At 37.3% G+C, this 12,233-nt stretch overlaps 2 protein-coding genes and 1 long non-coding RNA gene across 3 annotated transcripts in view; 1 reads left to right on the top strand and 2 right to left on the bottom strand.

The window, feature by feature from the left end:
* LOC117107584 overlaps positions 1 to 1,760 on the top strand; it is a 2,132-nt gene extending 372 nt beyond the window's left edge. The window contains exon 2 of the long non-coding RNA XR_004445256.1: positions 1,345 to 1,760. This is a non-coding gene — a long non-coding RNA (uncharacterized LOC117107584). The remainder of the gene's footprint in view (positions 1 to 1,344) is intronic.
* A 1,026-nt stretch (positions 1,761 to 2,786) lies between these two features.
* On the bottom strand, positions 2,787 to 6,393 carry LOC117107574. The gene is made up of 2 exons (XM_033249277.1): positions 5,537 to 6,393; positions 2,787 to 5,442 (listed from the first exon to the last, which is right to left on the bottom strand). Exons 1-2 carry the CDS (start codon positions 5,899 to 5,901, stop codon positions 4,971 to 4,973), a joined length of 837 nt encoding a protein of 278 aa, XP_033105168.1. The 5' UTR covers positions 5,902 to 6,393; the 3' UTR covers positions 2,787 to 4,970.
* Positions 6,394 to 10,600: 4,207 nt separating this feature from the next.
* LOC117107583 overlaps positions 10,601 to 12,233 on the bottom strand; it is a 5,764-nt gene continuing 4,131 nt past the window's right edge. The window contains exon 2 of the mRNA XM_033249287.1: positions 10,601 to 11,860. Within this exon, the coding sequence (XP_033105178.1) occupies positions 10,961 to 11,806 (846 nt within the window). The 5' untranslated portion in view covers positions 11,807 to 11,860 and the 3' untranslated portion in view covers positions 10,601 to 10,960. The remainder of the gene's footprint in view (positions 11,861 to 12,233) is intronic.

The raw sequence follows: 12,233 nt of genomic DNA, 5'->3' as shown, positions 1-12,233 counted from the left end.
TAAATCTAAGTGAGTAAATCTTAAATGCTATTATTTTTAGACCTGCTGTCTCTTATACACATCTAGATGTGTATAAGAGACAGGACTGTTTGCTGAATAAAAAAACTAAATTTTATCTTTATTTTTATTCTGCCCTCCTCCGATGATCTTTAGAAGAATAAGTATGCGAAACAAGGTATAAAGGAAGTCTCGCCTTAGCTACTGATGAAATAATATCCATGTAACATAACAATGTTTAGGATTAATGTGTGGATCTAAGTACTAATTGTTACTTTATTATTCGTAAAACCCAATCTGTTTAGCTTCTATAAATATATATTGAATTATAGGATAATACTCTTATTAATAGTACTCAACACATCCTTAATAAAATCATATTTAAGACAATCAAAGCGTTTAATACTGTAAAACCAGCTAAACTTTCATGTGCAAAAAAATTTCACAAATACTGTACCATACAGAATTTATTAATATCGTATGTTAATGAGGATTGTAATTATCATGTAATTATTAGCTGTGTCTGGCCAGCTAAACCCTAGCAGATAGACAGGTTTATGCCTGGGCTTTTCTAGCCTAGAACTCATGATACGATATTGTCATCTCATGAATTAATTCAGGTGTTAGGGCACATAGAAACAATTATTAGAATAATACTCCTTTAAAAAAAAATGTGATGAGGGTGGTTTTTTTTTATAACCACATCAATATTTCCAAATAGTTAATGTGCGCAGGAGTGATAATCAACAATTTTTTCATATGTGCCCTTATCAATTCGCGAAAGTTTCATGTCACAAAAGTTTCTTGTTTTACATTAATAGTTGTAATGCTGTAATTTAACCTCTTTGAAATTTTTTGTGCACCAAGCCTCTTAGTTTTTACAGCCAGGCCTTGCTGAAGACTGAGTGGTTAATTCTAGGCAAATAATTGCGTTGCATTTATCTGTGATGCAATTGTGGAAGTGCTTCGCAATTAGCGTAAAACATGTCACATTTTGCGATGCGGTACTGGGTAAATCGAACGCTGAAGCCCAGTAAAAATACTTTATCGTAATTAAAATTATATCTTTTTATTCACATTCACTTCACACTTCTAATGCATAATAAATGTAATAATTTGTCATAATTGTGCTGTGATGATTGTGCGTAATCCCAAAGTTGTTAGGAGACATGTCACCTATATCAATAGTTCAGACCTAAAGTAAATTTGCACAAAAACCAGAGTCAATGAAAACACTAATTTTTAAAATTTTATTTGTGTTGCATGTCTTTTTTTTATTTGATAAATCTAAGTGAGTAAATCTTAAATGCTATTATTTTTAGACCTGTCTTCTTTTTTTTTCCCCAGGGCCAGTTTGCAGAATTCTGAAGTGCAAGGATGCAACTACTGTAGATGTGAAAAAAAAGGAGGCGATTGAATATTTTCTTAATAACCTTTGTGAAAAGTATGAGGGAAAAAGGCATTCATACTTCTGTTACTATGATTCGTGGTGAAACTATTGACGATTCTCATTGATACACTCTTGCATGGACCCTATCAATTTGAGGATATTCATAATCTGTAAAAACGTTAAATATGTGATATTTCCAATGCGATCAAAATGATGGAATATTCTTACTTTCCAAGGAGCTGGAGAAATTGAGTTGTATAGTTATTAAGGGACATTAAGAAATTTTGATTTCATTTACCACTATTTGTATTTGCAATTGACAATATTGCTTTCTCTACAAAATAAATAAAATGATTGATGTGTTAAAATGAAATAACCGTTTTGTTTAATCATTGCAGTGAAAATATTTTGTACTATACGTACAATTGAAAAGTTTTATTTTCAGACAAGGAGTAATTTGTTGAAGTGTACACCTAGCTCATGGTCATCGACTCAGCCAATGTTCAAACCAGAGTTAGAAGCCAAGTCAGAAATGTGTGGCCTTCATATTTGTTCTCTCTGGGCCATGTCAGCTAAACCATACAGGCTCCCTTATGGGCAAACCAATATGCCATCCATATATGAGCCAGAAAATATGGGCCTCATATGGGACACCTATATACCACCCATGTGCAGTTGCAATGGGTACCATGTTTGTCCCACATGGGGCTTTGGTGGAGAATACGAGGGGCCCCATATGGGCAGACCCATATTACATCCATATGGGCCAGAAAATAATGGGCCCCATATATCACTCATTTGCAATTGCATATGGGTACCATGTGAGAATCCCGTATTCCACCCGTGTACAAATGCATAAGGGTACCATGTTGGCCCCATATGGGTTCTCTGAAAGATGTGGGCCCCACATGGGGCTTGGGTGCAGAATCCGGAGGGTGCCTTGAGGGCTAGTCCATATCATAGCCATTGGTTGGGAAATATAGGTTCCATATGGGCCCCAAATGGGTTATACCTGGGCTATGGGTTAAACCACATGGGCCCCACATGGGGCTTGGGTGCAGAATCTGGAGGTTTCCTCAAGGATAGCCCATATGTTACCCATATGGGTCGGGAATATATAGGTCCCATATGGGAAACCCATATACCACCCATGTAAAAATGCATGTGGGTTCCATATGGGCCCCAAATGGGTTATATCTGGGCTATGGGCTAAATCAGATGGGCCCCACATGGATCTTGGGTGTTATACACATCTAGATGTGTATAAGAGACAGGTATGAGGGAAAAAGGCATTCGTACTTCTGTTACTATGATTCATGGTGAAACTATTGACAATTCCCATTGATACACTCATGCATGGACCCCATCTAAGGCAAGCTTTAACATAATTACTAATACGTTCAAACATATGAGGCATGTAGAAAAGTCGACGGATTGTTAAGTATGTTCGCATTGTACCTTGGTGGTTACTTAACAAATTATCGTGGAATTGAGATATGATAGTTTCGGCAAGTGTTTCTGGTATTGCTAATTGTAATATGAAATCATCACCTTTGTTTTGTAGGAAAAAACGAAATAATAAACCGTTACAAAGTATGTACTGTTCTGATTTTGTTTGAATCGCTCTTGCTGCCTTCTTATCGGCTGGCAGAATATTATGGGCTAAATAATCGTAGACAGGTTTAAAGAACGGTGACGTTTCCTGTTCAATTTGTAATTGTTTAACATCAACTGGCAAATTATAATCTCTGATTATTTTTCTACAGATAACGTCCATCAATTTGTCTAATTCCTTTTGTTTCGGAATGTGTGTTGTTTCTAGCTCAGTAATAGTTGGAACCAATGGGCTTGGTGATGTGTACAATTCAATTGGTACATCTCTATAGGTTATATCATTATTTTCTTTATCCACAAGTCTCTGTTCCCTAAGTACTGTTGGTTGTTGTATAGGTCTGTCTGGTATTGATAATGGTGTGGTACAATTAGTGGGTCAGTTGATGGTCGAAGTGTACTAGGTGTAGTGAGTTTTGAGAGCTTGTAACAATGAAGTAAGATGATTTCTATGCGATGTCTTATCGGTACTAAATAAAATAATATCATCGTGGTGAGCAATACAGAAGTCCTTAGAATTTGGAATATCATTCAAAATTTCGTCAATTTTAGCCTGAAAAATACCTGGTGAAACGTTTAATCCTTGTGCCAACCGCTTATAATAATAATGTTTACCACCATGATTAAGCTATTAGTACTAGCTGAGCTTGTTTTGTTAACGGAACACAATGGAATGCGGATTTGAGATCAATTAAACTTATGACTTTAGCATTAGCGTTTCCTATTGTCTTTATAGTTTCAACTAGTAGCGGGAATGGGTGGTTTATACGTTTGATTCTGGAATTTAAGTACCAAAAATCTGTAACGACGCGTTTATCAGTTGAGTTTTTCTTGGAAACTAGTAGTACAGGTGATGTGTACGATTGATGTCCTATTTCTAGAATTCCCAATTTAACTAATTTGTTGAGTTCTGTGTCAATATTCTTTTTGTCTGTAGCGAAATATGGTCGTATGAAAAATGGGTCATAGTTTGTTAAATGAATGTCTGCTTGAAAGTTAGGGCAACTGGAAAGTTCACCATACAGTTAAAATGCTTCCCTATGTTTAGTTAGTTTATCATAGAGGTCATCCTTTTCAGTATGGGATAAAATGCTGTCACTAAGATCAATATATTTCCTGAGTACTTCTTGTTCTGTCATTGAAGCTAATGGATCGTTCATTTCTAAATGTGGATATGTTCTTAAGTTATCTTGCTTGATTTTTAGTCTGTCAATTGGTTCATTAGTCACAGTTACAAGGTTAGTTAGGTGAAGATTAGCAACTGATTTGTATTTTGATATTGATACATTTCGTTTAGTCGTGTTAGTTAGTTTTACTTGTGTTTCTCCTCTGTGTAGTGTTACTAACGTATCTGATGGACATAACCTAGATATCATATCCATAGCATGTAAAACTACTTCAGAATTGCGTACAAAAGCTGGGACTCTAGCCCTTAATTTTAAAGTTTTAGTATGGCCCGGCCTAATTGTAACATGCGATGTTGGCTTGAATTTGATCTGATGTGAAATGTGTTATCCCGAAAGTTTAACGTTCCATCTAAGTCAGCTAACGTTTCTGTGCCTAAAACTAAATCAATGCCAGTCAAATTTTCTACAATCAAAGCTGAAATTTTAAATTTGTAACTTTGTATTGATAAATCAAATTTTAATGTACTTGGCATATAAGTATTCACCGTTCCCTAAACGAAATTTAGTCGGTTGTACGAGTGTATGCGTAAGCTGTGACAAATACTTTGAAGATTGGACATAGGATTGAGATATAATTGTCTTTGTAGCACCGCTATCAAATAAAGTCAAAACATTTTTGCCATCAGGTAAATTACCATTAACATAATTTTTAGCATTTAATTGTAAATCAACCTTATCTCAATTTCCGAGATATTGCGCCTTGTGTGAATGTAATGCTGGTTCCTGTTTGTTTGCACTAAGTGTTGTATGGGGACTTGAACAATTGGCGCAGTTGTCTAATCCCCTTAATGAAAATGTGAATTCTGTCGTCTGTTGGTATAAACTGACTGAAAATTTTGTTGAGGTGGACGTTGGTTTAATTCGGTGGCACGCTGTCTACATTCGCGCCAAACGTGACCTGGTTTAGAACAATAATGACAAACTATATACCTCGTTCTGTTGTTAAATCGATGCCTAGTTTGGCGATATGGGCTTGGGCTTCGACGGGAATTATTAGTTCTTGGTGCATGGTGTCGTTCGACTGAACGTGAACGCCTAGGACTATCAGTTGGCCTATTCAAGTTATTTTTAGCAGTTGAAAGGTCAATTTTTAATGCATTAAGTTCGTGTTTAAGTGTTGCAATTTCCAATGTTTCTTGAATATTGAACCTGATTTCTCGTGGCTTATCCTCCACGGACAGATCAAGGTAATTTTGAGCACTAGTTACTAGATTATCTAGTGTGGCATCAGCCGGTATTGACATAGCAACCGCTGCTCTACATTTAGGTGGTAGTGTTGCAATAAATTATTTTTTTATCTGTGGATCTGCGTATCCTATTCTGTGCTGCCTGTGTGATACGGGTAATATGCCTTTCAGCACTATCCCCTGTCTGGTAAGTGATTGAGTCGTACTCCCTAATGTGGGCGTACACTGATTTGTTTTTGTTAAACCTGTTAATAAATTGAGTTTTCAAGCTATCCAATTCATCAAATGTCTTTCCTTGGATCCGTAGCCTAGCCTGACCTTGTAAACTACACTTAAAAATGCTAATGACATTTTGTAATGCAGCATCATCTGCAGGATTTTGTAGCGTATGGGCTAAGTAGTCCATAAAGGAGAGAAAGTGCGCACTATATTGATCATGGTCTGTTGTTTCACCATCATAGCGTTTAGATAGGAAGTCTGTCTGCCTCAATTGAGGGGCTTGTGGCACTTGTGGTGCTTCGTCTACCATTATGATTAAATTAGCAAATTAGATTTTTAAAAAAATATGGTAATGCCAATACATTAACTAAACTCAATTGTTCAACGGAATCAGAAAATGCAATGATTGAAAATACACTCAAACTCTTTCACACAATGATGGAATTTAACAATGTATTCAACTTACCCATTTACTTCTTTCTTAATAAACAAAATGCAATTTCCAAGCAAACAAAAGTTCGGTAAAGAAATGAAATTTAAGGGAAATTAAATCTTCGAAGTTTTACGTTGGCCTAAAGTTCAAAAGTTAGAGCGTTTTCCATCGTCATGGGGTGAAACCCAAGTGAAGTCGGCTTGTATCGAATTCAACTGGTCTTCAACTGGTGTCAGTTCCATCTGGTCCCAATTCCAACTGGTCTTCAATTGATCCAAGTTCCAAATGGTTTTCAATTGGTCCAAGTTCCAACTGGTCTTCAAGCGGTGCCAGATCCTTTTTGTAAAATAACAATGGCTTTAATCAACGACTGTATGGTATACAAACCATAATTAAAAACTGGTTTAAGTCTTCTGCTACACATACTGTACCTCAAATTCAAGCTTATTCTAGAGTCCTTCGCTTTACAGTCCCGTATAAATCAGCATTTTTGTCCGTAATATAGGCCTTTTATATTAAAGCATCACTAGAGTTTATTACTGTATATAAAACAATAATCACAAGAACCTTGTGTGTTAGTATGCATAAACCAGCATTCTTTGTATATTGAAGCAGCTGCCACAATTATGCTTTTTCATGTCCGATGGTAGCAAGCTAAATTAAAATTCTTGCTAAAAGATCAGATAGTATGAATTCTGCAGTTGAACAAATCAAGCTTGAAATATTGAATCACGTTGGCTTGTACTAACTTTTTTCGGAGTTTTACACTTGCTGAAAGATATAACAATAACAAAATCTGAAATAAGAATAATAATGGCTAACTTATATATAGAGCACATATTATGGAAACCTCTATGCGCTTTTAAACACGAAAAACAAGCCAAGAATGTAAAATAGATCATATGCATTTCATTGTGCAGGGCATTTTAAAACCCTTTTTTGAAAAAATCAAAATAAATGAAAAATCAGACTATACAGGTCAATTATAAGAAATTAAGGGGCAGAGGAAAATGACCTTTTGTCAATTTAAATACCTATGCTCAATTTTTTATTTTGAAAATAATCTTAATTAAGGTGATATGTGTCTAGGAAAACGAATTAAATTGTATTAAATGTACCTTAATAAATAAAATTTTAAATGTGTTATATCCCTTCGAAATGAATGTATAAGTATGGTATGCATAATGTACAGTAGCTAAGATAAGTAAGAGACTAGAAGTTTTTTTTTCAAAAGTGAATTATCAGTTTCCATTCCTGTTTTTTTTTTTTAGTTTTCAAAACAGTTACAAATCCGATGTCCCTTATAGGCCAAATCAAAGGGTATAAATAGAACAAAAGTGTGTACTCCCGTTTATAGAAACCTCATAGCTGTGTAGAATGCCCGCTATTTACTTGGCAAGTAGAAAAACAGACATGAAAATGGTACAGGACGTGGGTGGACATACAAATGACAGCGGGCATCTTACACTGGCTGCGTACTAGGGCATATCGCTTGTTTACCCTCTCATTGAGTGCAGTTGGCTCTTTTGTTCCATTTGGCCTAATTACGTACGCATTAAATTTGATTACTGATCTCCCTCTAATGAAAGACCGCTCCAATTAAAGACCACCTCTAAAAAAGACCATTTTTCTGTATTCGCAAATTGACTATGTCTTATTTTTACTATTCTAAACTAGAGACCGAAGCTGCTAAAGACCATGAAAATCCCGGTCCCAAAAGTGGTCTTTGATTGGAGGGAGACCTGTATTTAATAACCGTCATCATATAGTAACTACAGTACATATTATTTATTTTAAGCATGTTGCTAATCAGAACTTAGGACGAGTAAACTTAAAGAAAACATTATATTCACCTTTGACGAAAGCAGGTAATTTTCTGTTTGTTCAATCAACTGCCAGACACAGTAAGGCTTCAGACAAAGACATTCTGAAATAAAAGTCACTATTTATATTAATTAATAATTGGTGATTACATACATCAACTTTCAGCAAATAATAATTTCTAGACTAGCCTTTAACCCCACTCCGGTTTAGGCCAGGCCCTACCCCTAAACACCAACTTTATTTCAACAAAGCATGCATTTGATAGCCTATATTATAATGATTATGAGAACACAGCCTAATAGGCCTTTTTCACGAATCGGTAGACATCATGAAGTGATGACAAACATTGCGAATCAGCGGTGCGTAACCAACAGAAATAATATAAGCTTTTGGGCTGATTTTCTGACATCATGTTATTTAAAAAATCATAACTTCATAACGGTGCGTCGTATCCAAAATTTTTTCCAGAAAATGTTCTTAAAAGACTAGTCTACACCACTATATGCTTGAAAAAAAAAATTGAAAAATTTGTTTGACCTCTGAAATCAAGATTGAAAAATAAAAGACTATCTCAGTAGTGTATTAAGTATTAATTGTTTGGAAAGCTTCTCTCCTCTGGCTGACTTTAAAGCTCCTTTAAATTGGTAGCAGGATGGTTCGGGGCTGACCTAGTATGTCGGATACCATTACATTTCATAAAAATCCTGGAATTCCTGTGACGTGAACTGTGTTCCATTGTCAGATACTAATTGTTTTGGTAGGCCACATCTTGCAAAGACACCTTTCAAAAGTGTGATAGTATTTGCTGATGTACTCTCTCAAGTTGCTAAGACCTCCGGCCATTTTGAGTGTGCATCGACGACAATCAGATACATTGTGCCATCAAGCGGTCCTGCGTAATCTATGTGAATACGGTCAAAAACTTTAGATGGCCATTCCCAGGGACGTAATGGTGACTTAGGTGCTTCTTTCTGTGTTAATTGACAACCTGCGCAAGACTTGGCAATACTTTCTATATCGCTGTATATCCTTGGCCACCAACAGTAACTCCTAGCCAGTGCCTTCATTTTCACAATACCTAAGTGCCCTTCATGAAGCTCATCACATACGTTAGCCCTTAGTTTTGGGGGTATAACAATTCGATTACCCCGAAGTAGACAACCACTGAATAGAGATAACTCATCCTTCTTCCGATAGAATGCTTCAAATTCTGTGTCTCTATCTCTGGGCCATGTGTCCTTTGTATACATGATGACCCTTGACAGTATAGGATCTCTCCTGGTGTGTTCTCTAATTTGATCACATGACACAGGTAATGCCTCAAAATACTCGGTGTAGAACAAGTCAATCTCATCTGGTTGTTCACTTTTTCTTTCAGATTTGAGTGGCAACATTGATAACGCATCAGAGTTTCCGTGATCTGCGCTGCATCGACATACAATATAATAGTCAAAAGCTGCAAGAAATATGGCTTGCCTTGTCAATCTTGCTGCAGAGGTTACTGGAACTGCACTGGATGGGTTAAATAAATTAGTTAAGGGTTGATTGTCTGTGATCAGTGTGAATTTTTTTCCAATTAGATATGAACTAAATTTCTTGACACCCCATGTGATCCCTCGTGCCTCCTTGTCTATTTGGGCATAGTTTTTCTCTGCTGCTGTGAGACTTCTAGATGCAAACGCTATAGGTCGTTCCTCCCTACCAATAATGTGGGATAATACAGCTCCCAAGCCGTAGGGTGACGCATCGGTTGCTAATCGTACTGGTAGTTCGGGATCATAATGTGCTAACACCGTGTCTTGGGTGATTAGCCTTTTTGCTTCCTTGAACGCTTTGTCACAATTTTCATCCCAGTACCAACTGATCTCTTTCTGTAGCAACTTGTTCAGCGGATGAATTACTGTTGCAAGATTTGGTAAAAACTTGTGGTAATAGTTCAGCAACCCGAGAAATGATCTTAGCTCTGTTTGGTTTAGGTGCTTGATTTACAGCCTGCACCTTTTTATCGGTTTTGTGCAAACCATCCTTGTCCAATTATGTGTCCACAGAACGAAACCTTAGACTTCAGGAATGCACATTTGCTTTTATTAAGACTGAGACCATGGTTACTCAGCTGCCTTAATACCTGCTCTAAGTTCCCGAGGTGTTCTTCGTCTGTTCTACCAGTGATAATCATAGCATCTAGGATGAATTCGACTCCCTCGATTCCTTGCAGAATCTGTTCCATTGTTTTCTGCCAGATCCCTGATGCCGGGGTTATAGCATATGGCATCCTATTGACTTTAAATAGCCCTTTGTGCGTGTTAATTGTTAGCAGTTCGTTTGCTTCATCCTCCATTTCCAAATGCAAGTATGCGTTTTTGAGATCTAGTTTAGTATACTTCTCTCCATTAGCCAATTTTGCGAATATATCCTCAATTTTAGGTAATAGGTATTTGTCGCTTTTCAAGACTTTATTCAATGTGACTTTGTAGTCTCCGCATAAGCGTAATGCTTTTGTCTGGTTTGACAACTGGGACAACAGGGGTTGCCCATTCACTAAAGTCAACTGGGGATATGATCCCTTCTTCCTGTAGTCGTTGTATTTCTTTTTTTTACTGCCGGGTTCAAAGCATAGGGTACGTTTCTTGCTTTACAAAATACAGGTGTGGCGTTCTCTTCTAGCGTTAGCTTGTCTTTCTTGTTTTTCAGCAATCCCACCTTATCAGTAAATAACTGGGGAAATTTGCTTATTAAGACTTCCACCTTTTGTGTAGTCGTCATACATTTGTTGAAGTGAAATAAGTCTTTCCATGGTAGTCGTATTCCCTTTAACCATTCTCTTCCAAATAATGGGGGTCCACCATTATCTACGATGTACAACTTGCTCTTATACTGTTGACCATTGTATGTTATGTCAACATCTAGATGACCTTTTGCTTCCGCGTGGTTACCAAAATAGGTTTTAAATCCTTGTTTACATGGTTGCAAAATTCTGATGTTGGGAAATATTTCTTCCAGTCCTTTGTTGACATTATTGATAGACCAGATCCAGTATCCACTTCCATTGGCACTTCCACCTTGTTAATTAATGGATTTATCCATATTGGTTTGTCATGTGTTGAAAGCTTGTTCACCCTTCCAACCTTAATAATAGTACGTCATCACCTTCACTGTCAGATTCTACTACCGTGTGAATTTTTCTGGTAGCCCTTGGTTTTGAATCTTGTCTGGGTGTTGCTCTTGTGCTAGCCTTAGCAGCATTTTTGGCTCTGCATGCTACTTCTATGTGGCCTTTCTTACCACAAAATCTGCAATCGGTATTCAAGTGATAACATTTATCAGGAAAATGTCCTGTCCTGTTGCATCTGTAACACTGGTTTTGTATTTTGGCGGTAGGTTTTTTACCACCTAGCTGTTTCCTTGTCGGCCTAACATAGTGTGCCGTTATTTGCTTGTGTTTTAACTCTTCGGCTTCTTTACTCGCCGTCTCCATGGCAATAGCTATTTCAATTGCTTTTTGTAGAGTTAGGTCCGCCTCAGCCAACAATTTCTTTTGAATGGCTGTCGTGGTGATGCCACACACCAATCTGTCTCTTAAACTGTCCTCTAAATTATTTCCGAATTTGCAATATTTTGTTAATTTTCTTAATTCGGCCAAATATTCCTGGATACTTTCGGATTGCTTTTGATCCCGTTTATGAAACCTATACCTTTTTGCAATAACTAGTGGCTTAAGATTAAAGTGTTCGTCTAACATCTTCGTTAATTCATCATATGCTTTAATTTTCGGCAGTGCCGGTGAGCATAGATCATTGAGTAGTGCATATGCCTTAGGCCCTATCACCGTCAGCAATGTAGCTACTTTCCTATTGTCGTGTACCGAGTTTGCCTCTAGGTACGCCTCTAGCCGTTCCGCATACGCCGGCCAATCTTCTGTTTCATTGTCGAACGTATTTATTTGGCCTATCTGCGGCATGTTTCCAATAGTTATCTGCGAATACTCACATAAACTTCCTGTATTTCTGTTTTCCTTACGCCAGGGTTGTTATTCAATGGTAAACAATAGTGCGCCCTCTCCCGGGGCACCGGAGTCAGCCATTGTTGGTCGATATTTACATGTGTTTGGTTCTTGCTGAATAAACGTTATAACTGTAGACTACCGTGTGTGTAATTTCATTTAAGTCGAATCTAGCCTACTGGCGTGGTGGCAGCGTCGTTCTAAAAGACGAATCCCCACTGTAAGCGAACATTTACCTCTATTACACCCTCCTGGATCTCAGGCCGGTGAGTTTACTGTAGTACGTACAACAAACACGTTGAGATCTACCACATCGATGGCGGCTACCCGCGCACCCAAGCAGTGGTGCCTCACACGTTCAGAGACAATCACGTCATTTGAGGCC

This window comes from Anneissia japonica, unplaced genomic scaffold (genome assembly GCF_011630105.1).
Source record: "Anneissia japonica isolate Jap-2015-1 unplaced genomic scaffold, ASM1163010v1 scaffold288131_len391150_cov108, whole genome shotgun sequence".
NCBI lineage: Eukaryota > Metazoa > Echinodermata > Crinoidea > Comatulida > Comatulidae > Anneissia > Anneissia japonica.
Note: the sequence above shows the minus strand (reverse complement) of the source record. Positions and strands in the feature narration are given on the sequence as shown.